The following is a 23,510-nucleotide window of genomic DNA, read 5'->3' on the forward strand; positions in this document are numbered from 1 at the left end:
TGGGTTCTTTTAACTTTATATTAATTTAAATAGATGTTGCCACATTTTTTTTTCCTGAAAACTCCCTCTCTACTCGTTTCTCATAAATAAATAAATAACTAGTTCTTCATCACAACCATATGCTACAACTTGTTCCTTCATTCTACAATTGGTGAATGTCTCCTAGATTTCCGATTCTTTGTTAGAACAAAAAAAGTTACATAAATATTTTTGTACATCTAAGTCCTTTCCCTTTTTCTTTAATCTCTTTGGGATACAGACCTACTAGTAGTATTGCTGGGTAAAAAGTGTGTGTACAGTTTTGTAGTCTTTGGGGCAGAGATTTAGATTGTTCTCCAAAATAGTTACATTAGTTCATCACTCTACCTTGAGTTCAAGGCCCCCACCCCTTTCATCACTTCCCCGCCCCTTCATCCCCTCCAATCTTTGTCACTTCTGATAGGTGTGAAGTAGTATCTCAGAGTTGTTTTAATTTGGTATTCTCTATTCAATAGTACTTTAGAGGTGTCTTTTTTTTTCCCATGTCTGTAGACAGTTTTGATTTCTTCTTGTGGAAAGTTACCATTCATATTCTTTTAATATTTATCAGTTGAGAAATAGCTTTTAATTTTAATACATTTGACTCCGTTCCCTATATATTTGGGAATTGAAATCTGTATCAGAGAAACCTGCTGTAAATTTTTGATATTTGTCTGTGGTATCTTTCAGCAAAATATGTTTTGTGTCTCTTTTAATTAGGTCTTTTTTTTTTTTTGCTTTTGCTTTTTCTGAAATAATGATTACTACTTGTCTTTTTTACTTCAACTGAACTATATTATACATTCCGCTACAACTCTTTATTTTTTCTTTTTTATATATATTTTAATAGTTTTTATTTACCATGATATATGCATGGGTAATTCTTACAACATTGACAATTGCCAAACCTTTTGTTCCAATTTTTCCCCTCCTTCTCCTCCCCCCCAGATGGCAGGTTGACCAATTGGTTTCTTTTTAATCCTCTTTGTTTTATATTATATATTTTGTTAAAAATATTCTAAGAAAAAGTCAATAGGCTTCATCAGATTATCAAAAAGGTTTATGATTACACACATACATACATACATATATATACACACACACACACACACACACACACACACACACACACACATATATATACACACACAGAGTGAAGAATGCTTTGGCTACATATATTGTATCTAGGTTATATTGTAACACATGTAAAATGTATGGGATTACCTGCCATCGGGGGGAGGGAGTGGAGGGAGGGAGGGGATAATTTGGAAAAATGAATAAAAAAAAAAAGAATGCTTTGGCTAGATAAGGAAAATGATACCTAATAAACAATGTGACTTAAATAATTGTTTTTAAATTATCACTTTTTTTCTGGACCTGTGATTTCATTGCATTGGGAATTTCCTAGTGTGAAAACTCCCTTTACTAACAATTCCCACTCCTCTGTAACTTTATAATGTTAAAGACTTTCCTGGAGAAAGGGATAGCTAAAGTGATTTTCCCACAGTGACTTAGCCAGTACATTTCAGAATTGAGGGGGAATTATAAATCTAGGTCTTCTTCCAAGTTTGGTCCTATATCTACTCTGTTAAACTTGTTTCTATTGACATGTTTGACATTACCATGCAATCCATTAGTATGTGGTGAATTTCAATAGCGAACAATTTGCATAAGATGGAGCTCACCTGTACTGTGCTCTGGGAATGTACAGCGGGACTACTCTAAAGACAAGAACAGTCTTTTGCTAATGTCTTTAAAATCAAATCAGCATGTATTTGAAGAATTGGTTGCATTTTGGAGCTAGCTTATTTCTCTGCCATAGGCAGTAAACAGGCAATAAAGAAAAAGAAGTCTTTCAAGGAGGAAAAAAGAAATCCTTTTGTAATAAATATGAAATAGGAGCATTTTGGGAATCCTTGTAGCTCTGACATGTTGGGTAGCTTTCAGTCAAGCTTTTGAAAAGTTCCTAAATTCCAGAAGCTTTTACAGATAAGAAATCACTTCATTTGATGTATTTATGGGATTTTTTTTGAGAGAAGATAGAGAGGTTTTAGACAGTCAGCCTGCTGCATTTGCTTTCTGTAGAGCAAAGAAACACGTAAACATCTGATGCTTAGACACATGATTCTATCCTACATTGGCAAAAATTTTTGGCCCTTCTCATCTGAAATTCTCTCAGGTCTACAGTTTTAGAAGGACTGATTTCTATAACTATATTCAGAGTTTTTTTTATTCTCTTTTTGAAAGGTTCAGATCACACCTCTATGCCCACATTGCTATTTCAGGTGAACCCATTTTTTGCCATCTACCCCACATTTATTGGAATATAAAGGTAAATTGTGATAGATACCCAAAAAAGGTTATGGAAACTCTTTTCCTGGCACAATGCTCCTTCCCATTATGGTTTCCTGTTGTGTCTTTTCTGGTGTGGATTTGAGAGTTATCACTCATTTCTATGACCTTGGTCTGATTCAGTAGCTCAACTGAGATGGTGAATGTTATGTTATACCACAAGTCATTGGCTAGGACAGCACTCCCTCAGTCAAATTCAGTTCACTTGCATGTCATAGCATCACCTCCTCGATTTCATGGTAGTCTTCAGAAGAAGGATAAACAACAAGAACCAGGGCAGAGGTGGTTCCTTCCAAGATAGTACTGAAAAAATTTATGAATGGGGGCAGCTAGGTGGTACAGTGGATAGAGCACCAGCCCTGAATTCAGGAGGACCCGAGTTCAAATCTGGTCTCAGACACTTCACACTTCCTAGCTGTGTGACCCTGGGCAAGTCATTTAATCCCAGCCTCAAAAAAAAAAAAAAAAAAAAAAAAAAAAAAAAAAAAAAAAAAAAAAAAAAAAAAAAAAAAAAGAAAGAAAGAATTACTTTAAAAAATAAAAAAAAAACTTATGAATAAAGAGAAGTGGTTCTTAATTGGCTGAGATCTTTTTTTATTTTAATTTTTATTTATTTTTCTTTTTTAATTAATTTTATAATTATAACTTTTTTTTTTTGACAGTGCATATTCACGGGTCATTTTTTGCATCATTATCCCTTGCACTCACTTCTGCTACAAATTTTCCCCTCCTTCCCTCCACCGCCTCCCCTAGATGGCAGGCATTCCCATACATATTAAATATGTTATAGTATATCCTAGATATAATATATGTGTGCAGAAATCAATTTCTTGTTGCACAGGAAGAATTGGATTCAGAAGGTAAAAATAACCTGGGAAGAAAAACAAAAATGTAAACAGTTTACACTCATTTCCCAGTGTTCCTTCTCTGGGTGTAGCTGATTCTGTCCATCACTGATCAATCGGAACTGAATTAACTCTTCTCTTTGTTGAAGATATCCACTTCTATCAGAATACATCCTCGTACAGTATCGTTGTTGAAGTGTATAATAATCTCCTGGTTCTGCTCGTTTCACTCAGCATCAGTTGATGTAAGTCTCTCCAAGCCTCTCTGTATTCCTCCTGTTGGTCATTTCTTACAGAGCAATAACATTCCATAACCTTCATATACCATAATTTACCCAACCATTCTCCAATTGATGGGCATCCATTCATCTTCCAGCTTCTAGCCACTATGAAAAGGGCTGCCACAAACATTTTGGTACATACAGGTCCCTTTCCCTTCTTTAGTATTTCCTTGGGATATAAGTCCACTAGTAGCACTGCTGGATCAAAGGCTATTGGCTGAGAGCTCTTGAAGTTACATGAAGGAAAAATTAGATTTTGATTGGCTAAGAAAGAGAAGAGTGTAGAGAGCAAAGAAATAGAAGAAGAGAAAAAAAGAAATAGAAGAAACCATAAGAGCTGAATGTAGGAATTCCTTAGAATTATATGTATGTGGGGGAAAGCCAGCTTTTCAATGTATTCCTTTCCTTCCTAGTGCTTTTTCCCCACAAAAAAAATTGAGAATAGATTTCTTAAGTGAGCTATTTGAGCTGAAATTCCCCAAACTGAAAAGCTTCTGTTCTTTATACATACATACATACATACATACATACATGTATATGAGAGAGAGAGACAGGGAGGGAGAGAGGGAGAGAGGGAGAGAGGAAGAGAGGGAGAGAGGGAGGGAGGGAGGGAGGGAGGGAGGGAGAGGGAGAGGGAGGGAGAGAGAGAGAGAGAGAGAGAGAGAGAGAGAGAGAGAGAGAGAGAGAGAGAGAGAGAGAGAGAGAGAGGGAGAGAGAGGGAGAGAGAGAGATATTTCCTGAGGCATTGGGGGTTAAGTGACTTGCCCAGAATCACAAAGCCAGGAAGAGATCAGATTTGAACTCAGGTCCTCTTGACTTTAGGGTTGGTGCTCTATCTACTGTGCCATCTAGGTGCCCCTCTTTCATATATTTTTAACCATGTAATCTCATCTATAAAACTATGCTACTTGTTTTGATAAACATATTTACCAGTTATTTATAATTCATCTTATGTAATCAGCTGTTTTTTTTGACAAATTACAACTTGTTAATGGATTACTTGATAATGTCAGACATACCTTAATATATAATATAATAATATAATATAATATAATATAATATAATATAATATAATATAATATAATATAATATAATATAATAATATAATATAATATAATATAATAATAGCTGAATGTTTATAGAGTGCTGCATCTTGAGTCAAGATGATCTGGGTTCAAATTTGGCCTCAGATACTTATTATTACTATGTAAACCCCTTTACTTTCACAAGATTTCTCCCTTCTCTTTTGTAAAATAAACATTTGCAGAAAGGAAATTTAGATGTGCTAGATTAAATGGTTCTTATTTATCCTGTGTGATATGAAGCCCTTTCCCTTTCTTTTGAAGAGGCCAGGGTAGGTGATTGTTTTGCTGAACCTCTACAAGGACATTGTACTTGTAGACTGGAACATCTATAAGTTCAACTTGGTAATTTTGTTGGTGATGGGAAAATGAGTGCCTAGGTCGGATCTTCCTCCTTCTCTGGGTACTTTGCATTCTTTATATTGGAATTGTGATTGGATTGGCATAAAGCACTCCAGGATGAGGAAAGTCCCTCTACTAAGGCAGAGTAGCATCTTCTCTGGAACTAGAGTCTTAAAAAGATGGCTTAGACAAGAGTACTGAAAGATTAAGTAATTTGACGAGGGTAATAGAACTTCTAAGTGTCAGAATTCAGACTTGAATTCAACTCTTTCTAGTTCCAAGTCTTGCTATAACAATTAAGCCACAATATCTTACACATCTGTCTGTCTGTGTCTGTCTCTCTCACATATATACCCACCCCTTATTATTTTTAAAAGCTTTTTATTTTCAAAATATGTGCATATTGTTTCATATGGATGTTTTCAACATTCACCCCTCCAACACTTTGTGTTCCAAATTTTTTTTCTCCCTTCCCTGCACCTCTCCCCTAGACAGCAAGTAATCCAATATATGTTAAACATGTGCAACTCTTCTATACATATTTTCATGATTATCATGCTGCACAAGAAAAATCATATCTAAAAGGAAAAAAGAAAAAAGAAAACAAAATGCAAGCAAACAACAAAAAAGTGAAAATACTATATTGCAATCCACACTTAGTCCCCCACAGTTCTCTCTTTAGATACACACATTATTAATGATGATAATTACAACAGCAATAAGAACAATAATAGAAATTTGTTGGCAATGCTGCTGACATATATATATGCATATATATATTTGCATCTGTATCAATATCAGGTTAAAGACACATATTTGTCTATGTATGTGTATTGGTAGTACAGAATGTGCATGTATGTGTATATGGATATGTGTATATGTAATTAAATATCAATATCTATAACTTTATATCTATTATCTCTGTCAATTTTTCTGTCTATCCATCTATCTATCCATGTTGGCAACATTGCCAATAAATTTCCATTGCTGTTGTCCTTGTTATTTTGGATATCCTCATCAATTTTGAAGTCTGTCATGATGACATGACATGCTATATCTAATTGGTTATTGTGGCTTTTTTCTCTCTGATTTGCTTGTTAGGGTCACACTCTGGTTCACTATACTCTTCAAGTGAAGAAATTATTTTCAATAGTGTCTTCAGATCATTACATCTCACCCTTGCCTCTCAAACCAAGTACAGTATTAGTCAAATGAGCAGGATTATGGTACATTGAAAAGAAGGAGAGAATTAGAATTCCACCTCAGATATTATAGGATTGTGGGAAAATCATTTAACTTCTATGAATTTCAGGTAATTCTTTAGGAATTACCCAACAAGTGTCAGATGGGTTGTGATTTGTATTGCTGGTTGTTTCCACCTGACTGGAATAATAGATCATTGATATATTCATGATATTCAGAGTAAGTCAGCTTTCAAAATTTGCATTACTTTCTTCCAGAATACAATTTCCCTCAATCCCTTCATCCACTCCTGACTTACTAAGGTCAGAACATAAAAATCTTGGGGCAGCTAGGTGGTGCAGTAGATAGAGCCCTGAAGTCAGGAAGCTCTAAATTCAAATTCTACCTCAAACACTAGCTATGTGACTCTGGACAAATCATTTAATCTTATCACCTCCCTCTAAACAATAGCAATCTTTTTGTTCTAATGATCCAGATAGGAAGTTAATTTGATAATCAACACTTGATTTCCTTTGATGTGATACCCAGGGCATATATCAATGGTTGCTCTACAGCAGGGGTGAGGAACTTTTTTCCTGCCAAGGGCCATTTGGATATTTATAACATTCACAGACCACATAAAATTATCAACTTGCAAAACTCAAGCAGTGGGAGGCTGTTGTAGCTAGCTCAGCTCATCCTTTCTCCTGCAGTTGCTTTGGCAGGTTCAAACCAAATGATCTCACAGGGTTTATACAGCTGGACAAACGTTCCCCACCCTGGCTCTGCAAGGATGGTTTAGAAATCTCCTTTCACAAGTCAAGCTCAAAGAAATAGCAACCTAAAGACTGCAGTTTTCTGCAACTCTCCCCTTATTCTTTGCAGAATGCTTATAAACCTCTCTGATGAGGAACAGGATGTCCCCCCTCACTCTTCTATCTCACATAAATAAGTAGACAGAAGGTACGAGACAACCATCACTCTGGCCTTTCTCTGTTCAAGTCTCCATTAATTTCCATAATGGCACCAAAGTACTTTCCCTTCTCTCCCCCCCAAAAAAAAAATCACACTGGCTTTTTTGTTATAATTTTCAATAACTTATTTCTTTCTTTCTTATTCAACATCATCCAGATCTGAATGTCAAATTCAGGGACAGCCTTTCCAGTTTGAGCAATTTGCTTAACACATAAATTAGAACATATAATATAGAAAGTTGCAGATACAAATGATCTTAGAAATTCAACTAGTCTAGAGATTCTTTATGCAGATAGATTTCCAGATTCTCTAAGCTTGGATGATATGTGCACACACACACACACACATACACACGACACATAGTTTCACTAAATGGAATTCAGGATTTTCTTCAATTATAAATTAACAATGAATAAAGTATTGTTCTGCATAGGATTCGAAAGAGATTGATAAAGGGAGAAGGAAAGGGAAGAAGTACTGGGCTAAGTGCTTAACAAATATTCTTATACAACAGAAACAGAGGCCAAGAAACCCCTGGTCTTAGTCCAAACCCTCATTTATGATGAAGTAACTGAATAAAATAGAGTAAATGTCTTGCCCAAAGCCACATAGATATTAAGAAACAGAGGTCCCCCTTAATTCTAATGCCCTCCCTCCACTGATTTTTTTCCAATTTATTATGCTCTTTGCTTATTTGTATATAGTTGTTTGTATATTTTGTCTCCCATTAGACTGTAAATTACTTGAAAGCGGGAACTATCTCTTAGCTTTCTTCAGGTTCTCAGCTCATAGCAATGGCTGACTTAATAATATTTATTGATTTATTGACTTGAAAGCTGGGATTTGGGCAACAGGCCAAGCCGGTGCTCATTCTCCTTTGCTGCTATTGCCTAATGGTCCATGGGACCACAATACCTCATGGTCCTCAATAGCAATTTGGCTTTGGTTTTAATTGGAGAAGTTGTTGGTTGGATTTCATCCTGTAATATGCAGTGTAGAAAGAAATTTGTTAATTTTTATTTTAGGAAAAAAGTTCCCTAAGCAGCTATTCTATTGATGCTATGATTCTGTATAGTTATCTCTAAGGTTTTTAGTTTTTTTTTTTCCTTTTATGTCTTTGGAAAGTAATGACAATGTAGTGTATAGAGTTGATAAGAAAACTGCCTATTCAGTTCTTTTCAAGATCTGAGGCAGGAATTTGGGCTAAGACTTAACCAAATGTTTCTCTTTTTAGTCAATTAAAAAGATAATAGATCTAGAGATGGAAGCAATTTCAGGGGCCATCTAATCCAATCCTTAAGGAACAGGGAAATGAAGCACTTGCCCAAAGCCACATGGATAATAAACATCAAAAGTGAAATTTGAACCCAAATTTTCTGTCTAGGTCTTTTATTATTTGTTGATTTTTTTTTGCTCAAGTTGTGTTCTGCTGAATAAGCTACCCTTGCTTATGTAGGCTCATCCTGATGACTATGGGATGGTGCATCATGGATGTGGTACCTATTTAGGCAACACTCTCAATGTACACTCCTGGATGATAGATTTGCACCTGCAGTAGTTGCTCCACTGATTATGTGGTTGCTATTGGAGCAGTAGACCATACTCTGCAGTCTAAGCGATGTTGGACTGAGCAGCTGGGACCAAACTAGGCTGCTCTATTTTAATATAGCCTAAGAAACTGGCTCTGGAGAGTAGGCACGCCAGAAGCAAAGGATGAGGCCGCCCCACTGTTGATTAACATCTCTTTACAGCTAATAGTTTCATTTAGTTGATGTTATCCAGTGTACTGGCATTGAGCCTAGATTATGATATTGTAGCAATGTCTGGGAAAACCAGAGGAGCTAAAGGCATCTGCCCCTGCAAATGATGGTGACTTATCCCTCCCCTCTTGGCTATTCATCAGGTGCCCTATCTAGTGTCACTGGCTCATATCCTGCTGTTTTGTCTCATACCCAGGAAAATAGTATACTACTGTGGGGCTTCATTGTACTACACAGGTTATTTGAGGAGTCTTTGGTTTCTCAGGGAAAGTCTGATTTTTAGGGAATCATTTAATGAAACTGGTAAATTTTAGATTCTATTGAGACTGATGTATTAGGTCTAAGAGATTGTCTAATTAACTTTCATTAAAAAATTCCAATCAGAAAAAAAGTCCTGTTCTGCCAAAATATCTACTCCCTGCAAATGCAAAAGAAAAAAAAAATCTCTACTACAAATATATATGGTTAAGGAAAACACATTTCCTCATTGGCCATGTCCAAAAAATGTCTAATTTTGCACTCCCTATCAAGTGGTAAGTAGGAATGCTCATCATTCATCCTCTGAAATCATGATCAATATTGTGTTAATCACAATTTCTTTCAAAGTTATCTGTCTTTACAATACTGATATCATTGTATAAATAGTTCTCTTGGTTCTGCTCACTTCTTTCTGTATCATTTCATACAAGCCTCCTCAGATTTCTCCAAAACCTCTTCATCATTTCTTATAGCCCAGTAGTAATATCTCCTATTTATACTGTGTATGTGTTCCAGTAATTCCTCGATTTATGTACATTTTTTCAGTTTCTAATTTGTGCCATTACAAAAATATCTACAAATACATTTTGTATATTCTTAAAGGGTTTTTATTTTCTTAGGATTAATTCTTTCTTTCATCTTCTCTCCCACAAATTCCCTTCTCTCTCCTAGTTCTTCTTGGAGTGAAGTGTACTTCTTTGCCCTGCAATTTGTGTATATGTTCTTTCCTTTGACCAGTTTGCATGAGACTCTAGTGTTGCTTTCTCTTCCCACATTTTTCCTTACTTGTATTGATATTTACTCATATACCATGATAATATGAGATAATTTCCCTTTACCTTGCTCTCACCTCCTCTGGTAAATGATGTTCTCTTCCATTTCTATTCTTTTGAGATTGTCGTAACTTAATAAAATTCTTCCCAAATCTTTTCTAATTAGATTCTTTCTGAGACCCCTGATGATAGTGTTCAGAGAAGATACATATATCCTGTCTTCATATTAAATAAGTAGTTTTTCTTTGTTTGGTTTTTTACGAGTAATTTATTTTTTTACCTTTTAATGTTTCTCTTGATTTCTGTCTTTGTACTTTAAATTTTCTAAGTGGCTCTGCTGTTTATATCAGGAATACTTGGAAGTCATTTTTCATTAAAGATTCATTTTTACCCCCATTATATTATTTCAGTTTTGCTGAGTGATAGCATATAAGCCTATATTATTTTCCTTCTGGAATATCATATTCCAAATTTTCTACTCTGCTCCACTCTACACTGATAAATTACTATCTATCTATCTATCCATCTATCTATCTATATCTATATCTATATCTATATCTATATCTATATCTATATCTATATCATCTATATCTATATCTATATAATCTATATCTATATCATCTATATCTATATATCATCTATATCTATATCATCTATATCTATATCATCTATATCTATATCTATATAATCTATATCTATATCTATATCTATATCATCTATATCTATATCATCTATATCTATATCTATATCATCTATATCTATATCATCTATATCTATATCTATATCTATATCTATATCTATATCTATATCTATATCTATATCTATATCTATATCTATCTATCTTCCTGACATTCCATGATACTTGAATTCTTTCTTTCTGACTGCTTGAAGTGTTACTATCCCTAACCTGTAAATTCTGGATTTTAGCTTTGATGTTCCCAGGAATATTCATTTTGTGAATTTTTTCAGATTCTTCTTATACCCACTTTTCCTTCTGATTAAAAGATATCAGAGCAGTTTTATGATTTCTTAAAATATAATGTTCATTTTTATCCTCGTTATTCTTGGCTGTCAGATAGTCAAAGTTTTAATTTGGTTGACCTCAGCAAATCATTTAATTTTTCTTTTTCTCATGTTCCTTACCTGAAAAATGAGGCATTGGATTAAATGATCTACAACAGAAGTGTTAATAAAACACACAGGTTTTGTGAGGATGCAACACTCCCAAGTGTCACCTCTATCAGATTAAAATGTAATAGGGAAATATGTAACAAAAATAAAAATATAATAAAGCAGAGGTAATATTACCTTTTAAAACTAAGTCAATGAGGCTCAGAGGAGTCCTTATGTATGGATTATTGGCCTCCAGTTTCTTTCTGAATTTGACATCACTTATCTACAAGGTTCATTCCAACTCTAAATCTGTAATTCTGTGAGCAAGTAATCTCTAAGGCCTCTCTCAGTTTTCAAAATGATGATTCTTTGCAATTATTATTATTATATTTTTGCAGTGGGGGAATTAAAACCCCTCTCCTGCTGATGTCAGAGGAATGTTGTAAAAATCAAATAATACTGTGTTTGAGACCTAGCACTGTGATGTGATCTAGCAATGCAGGAAGTCATTCATTAGCAAGGCATCTCAGCCCAGAGATACTTCATCTCTGTAGCTAGTGACAGTCACAGTTTCACTCAGCTCTACAGAGCTCTGGATGGACCACTTAAGAAAACGGTTGGTTCCCAAGAAAATGGTAATTACTAGTGGCCGCCCTGTTGGACAGGTTGATTCAATTTTCTTAGGACAAGTGAGTGGAAAGAAGGAGCCAGTCATACATGTCTGTGTTCTGACTAGCTCCCAGATATTAGAATGTAAAGAACTATTCAAAATAAATTCTTTTTGATGTGCTCAGGCCTGCGTACAGTTGGAAGAGCTTCATGCTGTCAGTTCTCTTTTTAGAAAAGGTATGTAGTGTTTAAAGTATTGCTCTGGATCCTTGGAAGCATGCCCTCTCTTTCTTATTGGTTATCTTTAATGGTTCCTATGGGTTCATTTTAAATAGATTGCTGTCTCATTCAGAAATGTACCTATTCAAGGCATTTGAATATAGAAACAGGAAAATAATGTATTTTTGGGTGTCCAAGCTTATTCTTGGAACTGATTAGCAGAACTGTGTAGGAGAACCCCAAAATAAATTTAACAAAGACAGGCCTACTTAGAATTGAAGAAGTACTTCAGTGGTATGAACACATTTTTTCCAGAGTTTGTATTTATCCATTCATTCATTCTTAATCGAGAGTGTCCTATAGCATAATATAGGGACAAACACAAATTGGATTATTCTATTACCTTAGGCAAATCAATCAACCATCTAAAAAATAAGGAATTTAAACCTTGAAGATTCTTGCTGTCTCAGAAATAATGTACTGCCCTGTCCTATCTCTTTCTCCTTCAGCCCCACTCCATACTTTTGTGTGATGATGTCAAAGGAAACACAAAACTACAGAAGACACAATTATTGCTTTAAGGGAATTCTGGTCTGGTTTTGTTTTGGGGGAGAGGGGGTAGTGGAGAAGGGCAATTAAGATATGTACTTATATTTATTATGTGGGGGGAAAAGTGACCCAGTAGAGTAAGAGTGACAGAAGGGATAAGTGGAGTTGCTTTGGGAGTGTTTGTCATCACTTCCACAGATTCAACCCAGATATTAAAAAGGAACTATACATATGTTTTCTGGTTTCTGATATATTAGCTATAAAGTCTTTTTTTCCCACCATCATAGTTAAGTGATTTGCCAAGAGCCACATAGCTGGTAAGTATCTGAAGTTGGATTTGAACTCAGGTCCTTTTGAATCTAGGATTGGTACTCTATGCACAATGGCAGTTGTATGCCCTTATAAAGTCCTTTTTTTGATGAATTTCTTCTTTTAGAAGGATGAAGGTAATTCTTGGGCAGAAGTATGATTGTGACTGCTGAAACAACCTAGATTGTTGCCTTTCCATGTTGTCTATATCAGGGGTTTTCAAACTATGGCCCGGGGGCCAGATGTGGCCCGCCGGCTTATGGCAAATGGCCTGAGGGGCAGAGATAGAGTGTAAGTTTTTGTTTTTACTATGGTCCAGCCCTCCATCAGTCTGAGGGGCAGTGAACTGACCCCCTATATAAAAAGTTTGAGGACCACTGGTTTATATTGTATTGATTGATATTCTGTTGGGAAGGCAGCTAGGAAGCAACAATGGTCTATCTGATGTTTACTGAACATCTTAAGCACTGAAACTGTTGAGTATCTAGCTCTGAGGTTAAACTGAAGTGAATTGCATGAGTGAATGTACACATGATATTGGAATTCTAATTCAGTGATGGGATATCAGAATAAAGGTTCACCATCATTATTTGCTCATCATATAATATTCCTGATTAGTATGAAGGACTAGAAAAGCAGTCTAATGATAATTATAGTCTATGTACCAATATCTATTCTAAAGGATATAGAAATAAAGAAATGATCTGCTTACTAATTGAAAAAAGCCCATAAAAGAAATCAACAGTATTTTCTAAACCAAGTTAATATAAGCTTTTAGACTTGGTGACACTAATGCCAAACTAGACCAAAGTGAAGATGGTGAAAATATGTTGGAATATATAAATGATGCTAAAGACATAGTATACTCAAAAGCTTCATGACTGCATATCATAGTTATTTTATTTTGAAACTAATTCAAGGATATAAGAAATTGCGAAGCTTTCTCAACATCACATTCACCCACACACATAAAGGTCTATTTTTACAGAAATTAAATGATTGATTGTTGATATAGGAATAATACACTTAGTAGGTTCATATTTTTTATGTGTAGGTCGTGAACCTAGAGTCAAGGATAAAGTCAACATAAATTAAAAAAAAAAAGTGAAAGATAAAGTGTGTTTTGTTATTAATTGAAAATTTTCCCCTTAGTATGTTCAAATGAGTCATCAGTGCCTAAATGTGGGAAATACAGAAATGATGGCAAACTCAGTTTTACCAATCAGGGCAAAAATTTAACCAACGTGATAGAAAAGCCACAAAAGGAAGTAATTAGGGAAGTGGATAGAATTCAGGAAGAACTGGATTCAAATTCCGATTCAGATACTAATTAGCTGTGTGATATTGGACAAATCACTAAACTTCTGTTTACCTTAGATTATTCCACAGTAAAATGGGAATAATAATAACACCAATCTCTCCAAATTACTGTGAATACCAAATGGGACAGTATTTGTAAAGCACTTGTCACATTGCCTGGCACATAGAATGAACGATATAAATGCTAGCTATTATTATTAAAGGAGGCCAAAAGAGCACAGAAATTATCTTAGCCAGAAAATACATGATCTTTTTGCCAAGTAGAGAGAAATGGCTGCCAAGGGCAATGTCAGATTTTAATACAAAGTCATTTGTCATATACCCCAGAAGAGGATAAAAGAAGCCAACAGACAGCATTGTGATATAAAAGATTGGACAATAAGTTTGGGGAAAGCGTGACCTAAATGACTCTCATCATCCTAAAAGCATTTATATGTGGCAGCAGAAAGAAGAAAACAAAAAGATGGAAAACTGCAATAAATTAGCCACTCTTTCTGTTAGGTTCTATCTTCAACAATGTGACATGTATTTCCACATTGGGACAATAACTTTTTTTCCCGAAGAAGAAAGAGCAATAATGTTGAGATCATTAATATAAATATATTCTATGAAAATATAAAGATGATTATACATGACATAAATCATATACTGATATAGATTTAGAAATCAGAACCTTTGACCAAATGTCACATGCATTTATACCAAAAAATCTGCAAAATACATTTAGAAGGATTAAAAAGTCTGTTTGAAATTATATTATATGAAACATATAATGCTAGGTTTGTCCCCCAACAAAAATAAAGCACCTTTATCTCAAAAAATGCTCTACAGCAGACCACATCTTGGGAATTTATACAATTAACCAAAGATGAGTTTGTCATCTTTTCATTTCTATATTTCCCACATTTAGGCACTGATGGCCCATTTGAACATGCTAAGGGGAAACTTTTCAATTAATCACAAAACACACTTTCTTATCTTTCACTTTTCTTTGAATTTATGTTAATTTTACTCTTCACTATTTATATGTAAAAATCTGAACCTACTAAGCTCATTATTATTCCTCTATCAGTGATCAATCATTTAATGGGAGATACAATTTTTGTTGTTTGCTGATTACAAGACAGCATTTAATGGTAGAGCAGAGGCTCTCTCCAAATCTTTTCCATGGATATTTAACTTATTTTATATTCCTTCAAAACTACAATTCTGCTTTTCTCTTCAAAAATCCTACTGAGTATCATCAAGATAGATTTCTAACAAAGGTATCACCCCGATGATGTTGGATGTCTTGAGTAGGTCTTAATGGAGAAAATTCTCTGCATGTGGTGTGGTCCATCAGATGTTACTATTACAGGGACCTGGCTATTCCCCATGTCTGAAAAACTTTCCTTTCTTACCTCTACTTCCTGTTTACATCTTGCCTCCTGCATTAGCCCATGAGCTCAGAAAGAACAGTGACTGTTTTTTGCCTTTCTTTATATCTGTGGCATTTAATAGAGTACCTGGTATTAAAGTGTGGGCATTTAAAAGGCTTATTGGTGGACTGAAATCATTAGCTGCTCTATAACTCGTAATGTTGGAGACAACTTAGATTATTGAAATATTAAATGATTTTCAGTATTGATTGGAGTTAGGACATGAACTAAAGTCGGGCTTCAAGATTGACTATTCACTAAACCATCTGCCTTTCCTCTTGAATATAAATGCTTCATAATTATTTCATGAATGAATGAATGGATGAATGGATAAATCTACCCTTTGACCTTTAGTTAAAACACTATATTGCTGGTTCATATTTAGCTTTTTACTAAGTTGTGATCATCCCAACAAACCTCTTTCCCTCCTTAAGAGGCAGGATGATAGAGAGCATAGTTTGTTTAACTCAGAGTGAGGAGGACTTGGATTGAAATGTTGATTTAACTGTGTTCAGGTTTATGTCTCTGGATAAGTCATTTAACTTTTCTGTGTCTTAATTTTCTCATCTCCAAAATGAAAGGATTAACTTGTTAGGTGCCTCTCACATTTAAATTTATGATTCTCTCAGTCCCCTTTCCTTTCTCCATCTTTTTTTGTACCTTTTGCATGGACACATTTTTTTCTGTAAAGCTTCTCTAACACCATTATTATCTCATTTATCTTTGGTTCAGCTGGTTTTTCTGACTTGCCCTCAAAGGTCTCAGTGATACAAATCAGTCAAAGAAGGGATGCTTTCCACCACTCATATTTTATTACTCTCTATTTCCCCTGAGCTCAAGACCCTCCAGTCTTCTGGAAGTTCCCAATGCAAAAAATGACTTTGTCAGAAACAATGAGTACTTGTACCCACTTTCACCCACTGTCCTTTCACCTTGAGTTGACATTTTTTTTTGCCTGAAACAGCTCTGCTTTCATCCTGAGATGATGACATTTCACAGAATCACAGGATCTGTGTTTCTGAAGAAACCTCAGATTTCAGTTAGTTGAATCTCAATATGAACTAGAATCTTCTCTACAACACATTTGAAAAATAGCTTTCTCATCTCAGCTTGTAGAACTCTAGGGATGGCAAACCTCTGATCTTTCAAATCAGTCTATCTGTCTTTGGAAACCAACTCCCATTAGCCCATTTACCATCACATTAAGCCCAAATTGAATTCTTTGTAATTTCTACCTAATTTTTTTTTGTTTTCTGTGTATAAGTAACTGATCTAGTCTCTTCTCAATGTGGCAACCATTCTTATATGCAAAAAAAATGCCTTTGTTTTCTCCTCCAGAAAAAACTTTCCCAGTCCCTTTGATCAATTTTCTGAAATCAGGAGTCCTTGTTCAAATATCAGGAGTCCTTGTTCAAATTCCATATCTGAAACTACTTACACCACTCTAAGCTAGTCGCTCAGTCTCCTATTTGTAGAATGGGTTAGAACGGAGGACCCTCAGTTCCTTCCAGCTCCAGACTTAAAACTGGTTGATCCTAGAATCCCGTAGTGTTAAATGTTCTTTTTACGTTGGTACCCTTCCTTTGAGCTTCTCGTGATTGTCATTGTCTTTCCTAAAATGTCATATTATAAACTCCACATGGCACTCTGAATATATTATTGCCATACTGGAGTTGACCAAGTCTCTCTCCTTATTCTGATAATTAAGTCTCTCTCACAGTAGTCCTTAACACAGCTTAGTTCTTTAGGTTGCCTTATCACAATGCTAGATTCTTATTTTGTTTACAATCCACTAACTACACCAGCAGTCCACCTGTAGCATTATCCTGATATTTATCTGCAAAGGAGGGATTTGCCTTTATCAAACACATAGTGTGTGATCAAAATAAATGTCATTGTTGATTTAATCTTTTTATTATTATTCTATAGGAATGTTTAAAATAAAAGATAATGAAGCAGATTGTTATTCCTTTTTTATTAAAGCTTTTTATTTTCAAAACATATCATAGTTTTCAACATTCACTATTGCAAAATCTTGTGTTGCCAATTTTTTCCCCTTCTTTTCCCCCCACTCTTGACACTAGATAGCAAGTAATCCATTATATGTTAAACATGTACAATTTTTCTATATGTATCTCTATATTATCACACTGTGTAAGAAAAATCAGATCAAAAGAAAAAAATGAGAAAATAAACAAAATGCAAGCAAACAACAACAAAAAAAGTTATAATAGTCCCCACAATCCTCTCTCTGGGTGCAAATGACTGTGTCACAAGGCCATTGGAACTGCCTGAATCATTTCATTGTTGAAAAGAGCCACGTTCATCACAATTGATCATGAAATAATCTTATTGTTGCTATGTACAATGTTCTCCTGTTCTACTCACTTCAGTAGCCTCTCTCTGAAATCATCCAATCATCCAGAGGGTTATTCCAAGGAGTTTTAGTCCATTCTATATAGTCCATTTATTTAGTCCCTTATAAATAATTTTTCTTCCTATTAAAATGAATGCAATTGTTTTGGGGATTTTAGTTAAAATTTTGACTCTTCATTACTAAAATATTTTGCTTCCCTTTCCCAGAGTTTTAGTATGGGTTTTGTACTAGAACACTTGTGTGAAAGGTCTGCTTCCCTGATAACCACCCTCACTATACTTCTTTACCCTCTGAAGTTGTGAAACACAATTTGTATTGCTGTAAAATATAAGCTCCTTGAGAGCAGGAACTGTTTTGTTGTTGTCCCTTTATTCTTACGGCACATCTGGCACTCAACGCAAGCTAATTAAATTGTACTAAACAGCTTGTGTCAGACTTTCTGGGCCATGGTCCAACTTCTGCTGGCAGGACTACCTAGACCCACTCATCTGACACCAAAAAATGTCACCTGTGTCTTCCCACTCCCCACTGATTACTTAACTAAATTTCCTCCAAGTTCCACTTTAACTGGTTGGCCCATCTATTTCTTTCTCCATTTCTGTCTCATCTATTTTTCTTTTCTTCTTAAATTTTAAGAAATAAAATTTTAGATGGTTCATTGTTCAAAATTTATATCCCAATTAAGTTAGCTCATATATTCATACTGTGTAACCCGCCATGTTTGCTTTCAGTGTTAAAGGTTTGAAAAAGAAGCTAATCTATCCCCAGTGCTATACAAGCTTATATTATGAAACACTCCTTTAAGGATTTACTATTTCAGATATATAGAATGGGTGAATCAGCATTTGGCTGAGAGTGATCTTTTTACATGTTTCTGGTTTTGAATTCTACAAGTTTCTCTGGCATTTAAAAAAATTGTTCCATCCGACCCCATCCTCAGTACTGCAGATTTTGAATGATGGAGTATTTAAATATTTAATGTTATGATTGTTAGCATATTATTGCTTCCCAGGCATCAACCCAGAGGTTGAATGCTAAACCTTATGAAAATGGATTATATTGAAAATTAGGGTTGAGCTGCTGATGGATTCTAAAATGAAGTTTTGGCAGTATATCATGCTCCAAGTCCATAAGTCACAGCCCAGTGCTTATTATAATTCCCTTTGGCCAGGATTATGAAAAAGGGATTCATGAGTAGTATTTGGAGAATAACCTTTTACGGTAGGTGGGCAATCTGTGACCTCCTTTCTCCCTTTATACTCTGTGGTTGAAACAAATGATATTCAGTTGAAACAAATGAGTAGGCCAGGTGGGATAATATGGTAGCCTAACCTTGGGAACATTTTGTGTATTTATTTGTTTATGCCATTTTGGGGGATTGTTGATTCTATCGTCTGTAACTGAAATTTGTGCAAATGGACTTTGGCAAAGAATTTTTTTCATTAATCTAATTCATGTAACCATTGCCTACTTCTTACTCAAAAGCAGTCCATCGTTCCTTTTCCTTTCTTCTCCTAGAACATGATGAATGTGGTAGTGGCCAGCACACCTGTGATGACAATGCAATCTGCACTAATACCGTCAGGGGACACAGCTGCACCTGCAAGCCTGGCTATGTGGGCAATGGAACCATCTGCCGAGGTAGGTCCACCGTTTGGGCAATTTTATCAGAGCTACGCGTTTGATTAATGTGGGTCTCAGGGTCCAGATTCTTGTCACTTCTGATAGCCAGGTTCTCTCATGGTTTTAGTTTGTTTTATTATCTGACATTTTGTACATGTATGGCAGTGAAGAACACAATTGAGTTGCCTTTCTTTCTATATTTCCATTGGAAAAAAAGCCCCACTGTCTACCTCCAAACCTTCTCTGTCTTCGATCTCAGAGGTATATGGGACCCTCAGTTTGAAAACATCGGGTTGCAGCTCAGCATCCTGTTTGTAACAGTAATAGATTTTTGTATCATTGTATCATCAATAGCCATATTGTATAGTATATATCCCAGGCAGAATTTGAAACTAGGACTTCTTGATATCAATATTAACTGTGCCAGAAATTCCCAATGTTTATTGGTCCCCAGACGTGTTAACTTTCAGTAAGTCTTTTGATACTGATTATTTGAAATAAAATTTCACAGTTGATCATTCATCTGCACAAAAGAAATGAAAAATAAGAGTTGATATGGCTCTTTATGGGTACACCAAAAAAAGGAAAACTTCCTCAATTGATATTACTTTTAAAAAATAAAATATAAAATTTTCTGTATTCATTTGACAAGCTTTTTATACTTTTTGGGAAAGGGGAGCAACCCCTAGTTGACAACATCCAAACTTCCTCATCCTTTAACTAGCATCTTTCTTTGAGATGAATTTGTGGTGCAGCTCCTAATATCTAATGTTACGATCTTTTTTATTAAGTGCCTAGTTTTGGTGAGTTCTTATTTGCCAGTTTCTCTAATGCTGTTATGATATGTATCAGCTTCATCTCAGTGGAATTTTCAAAAAGAACTGTGAAATGTATTAGCTTAAAAAAGGTCTTGAAGCCCTGTGATTCTAAAATGAAGTGATTTTGCCTTGTGAATTTTATGAATTGTGAAATAGATTTTCTTGAAGGGATTCTTATTCAATCAAGTTGAACTTAAGTATTTGGCATTGCTTTTGTGTCTTTTCTTCTTTTTTCTCCTTAATTTTCTCCTTTCTTCTTTTCCTTCTCTTAACTTCTTCCCTTTGCCTTTTCCCTTTTTTCCATTCATTTTTTTTTATCTTTCTCCATCCAAATATAATTATTATAGAGTTTTATACAGGAAAATTCCTACTTCTGGACAAAACCAAAAAATACTAATCTCAGCTTATGATTTAATGAAATATTAGCAATGCTATTAATACATATAACATTAGGCATAAATACTTAAAACAGCAATAATTTGCATGGATTCTATTATGTGTATTTTTCTGAATTGCTTATATCTATAAAGGACATATATCCTTGTAAAAATGAGGGGAAAAATAGAGAAGAATTAGTAAAACTGTAAATGACTTTAGAGATCATTTTGTCTAAGCCCATAACTTTACAGGACCTATCAGAATTTAAATAAAGGAGGAATAAAAGAAAAAATTAAGATTTCCTAATCTTCATACTTCATATGTACATGAAATATTTTGGTGGAGCAAGGGGTTCAAGATGTTTCTTCATGAAATGGTATAGCAGCCAAAAAAGAAAGTTTAAAAAAAAAGGAAGATTGTGCGTTTGTGATAGGATCACATTTGAAATATGTTGATAATTTGGAAAGCATCCAGTTGGTGTAGGACCTCAAAATTTTGTCATATGAAAGATGGTTGAAGGACTTAGAAAAGAAGACTTGGAAGAGATATAGAAGAATTGCCTTTAAAAGTCATTGAGATGTCATGTAACAGAGCTATTCAATTTTATTTTTTACTTGGGCCCAGAAGCCAGAAATTAGAACAAATAGAGGAAAATTTATAATTGAATGCAAAACACACACACACACACACACACACACACACACACACTCACACACATACACACACACACACACACACACACACACACACACACTTCTTAAGTGTGATTACAATTCTTTGGAAGGCAATGGCCCTATGTTCATTAGAGGTCTTCATGCAAAAATTGTTGTTGTAAAAGGAATTTTTTTAAAGATACTGATTAGAGTCAATGGATTTTGAAGTCTCTCTCACTCTACATAAGTATATAATTATGTATGGGGCTTTTTCTTCATGATCTCACATACAGGTAAAAACTAGAAATTTGATTCAGTAACATAATAATAATCATAATATTTGTATAGTACATACAGGGTAGCTGGCACTGTGATAAACATTTTGAAAACATTATTTCATTTGAAGTCATAACAATCCTAGGGGGTAGAAGCAATTATGTTTATTTTATATTTGGGAAAACTGAGGCAAATAATGTTTAAGTGATGTCACAATGTCTCATATCTGCTGAGTGTTTGATTCAACATTCAAATTCAGGTCTCCCTCACTCAGTGCTCACCTTTCACTTATCCCCAGCTAATATTCTAATTGTTCTAAATATCCAGATTTTGGCTATCATGTGGGGTTGGAGTTAAATGGTGAGAAGTGGAACCTTTTATTTGAACTATCTCCCCGTACTACTTTTTGTATTAAAATCTTTGGCTTTTGAACAACATATTCTGACAATATTGAGTAATGGGGGTTGGGGATTATCTCTCCATTCCCTTTCGATTGCTTATGATCTGTGGCTAAGTTGGTAGCTGTTGGTAGTTAATATGCTAAGTCCTGTATCTTATCTATCACAAACAAATATAAGAGATGTGTAAGAAGCTTTGATCCTATGAAAAAATCTTACCTCAAGGTTGATGATATCTGAAACCTAAACAAAATTGTTAAGGAAAATGTGGGACTAGAAGCTAAAATAAAAAGGAAGGGAAGCTAAAATAAATTACTTTAATACCACACGGATCCATTATAACAAAGTTATGTGAGCTTCTTCCACCTATGTAATTCTTTCATGCCTTAATAAAATCCTTGTGGATTGATATGGTGGATACATACATCAATTTGTAGCCTCTGTTGCAGTGGTGATAATCTCTAATCCTGACTAATCCTTTGAGAATAAATAGTTCACTCCTTAGTCTATACATCCTTTAAGAACCCAGAATCAGATGACTTCTAGCCTCTCTCCAGATCACTTTGTCTTAGAAGTACCAAAAACTTCCAAACCCTCAGAACTAGCTCTGAAAACAGCAGTGCAAAAAAAAAAAAAAAAAAAAAGGCTGAAATATAGATTTAGAAGAAGACATACCAGCAAAGCCTCAAAGGAAAACAAAATTAAATAGTACATGAGCCCAACAAGGATTCCCAGAAGAAATAAAAAATTATTTTCAAAATCAAGTAAGAGTGATAGAGGAAAAATTAGGTAAAGAAATGAAAGCTAAAGAAGAAAATTATGAAAAGACAATTAACAACTTGGTAAAGGAAACAGAAAAAAAATCATGAAGAAAATAATACCTTAAAAAACGCAATTAGCCAAATGGTTAAAGAGGTAAAAAAGTTCACTGAAAAAAACAATTCCTTAAAACTTAGAATTGGGCAAATGGTACTTAATGATCCATTAGATATCAAGAAACAATAAAACAAAATCAAATGAATGAGAAAAATTAGAGAAAATGTGATATGTCTCATTGGAAAAAAAAAGACATAGAAAATAGACTGAGAGATAATTGTAGAATTAATGGACTACCTAAAAACTATGATAAAAAGAAGACTCTTAATACATATTTCAAGAAATTGTCAACGGAAACTTCCCTGATATTTTAGAACTAGAAGATAAAATAAAAATTGAAAGCACCTACCTATCATCTCCTGAAAGGGAGCATAAAATGAAAACTCCCAGGAATATTATTGCAGAGGACTGAAATTCTGAATAGGTGTACTTGAATCTGAAAATGCTGAGCACTTAGGCTAATTACCTATTTGATGTGTTCCCAGCTTTTATGTTAAAGGAGGGAGAAGATTTGGATATGATATTCCAGAAAGATATTCCAAATTCTAGGATTATAACCAAAAGTTACCTGTCTAGTAAAATTAATGCTGAACGGGAAATGCTTTAGAAGAAAAATAGATATTTAATGAAATAAAGGAATGTCATGTATTCTTGATGAAAAGACCAAAGCCAAAAAGAAAATTTGACATGCAAATAGAAGACTCAA

At 34.6% G+C, this 23,510-nt stretch overlaps 1 protein-coding gene across 3 annotated transcripts in view; it reads left to right on the forward strand.

Moving 5' to 3' along the window:
• Positions 1–23,510, forward strand: part of NELL1 (neural EGFL like 1) — an 855,798-nt gene that overhangs the window by 518,550 nt on the left and 313,738 nt on the right. For all 3 annotated transcript variants that reach the window (XM_074274304.1, XM_074274305.1, XM_074274303.1), the window contains exon 14: positions 19,301–19,423. In XM_074274304.1, the coding sequence (XP_074130405.1) occupies positions 19,301–19,423 (123 nt within the window). The remainder of the gene's footprint in view (positions 1–19,300; positions 19,424–23,510) is intronic.

Source organism: Sminthopsis crassicaudata, chromosome 6 (genome assembly GCF_048593235.1).
Source record: "Sminthopsis crassicaudata isolate SCR6 chromosome 6, ASM4859323v1, whole genome shotgun sequence".
Lineage (NCBI taxonomy): Eukaryota > Metazoa > Chordata > Mammalia > Dasyuromorphia > Dasyuridae > Sminthopsis > Sminthopsis crassicaudata.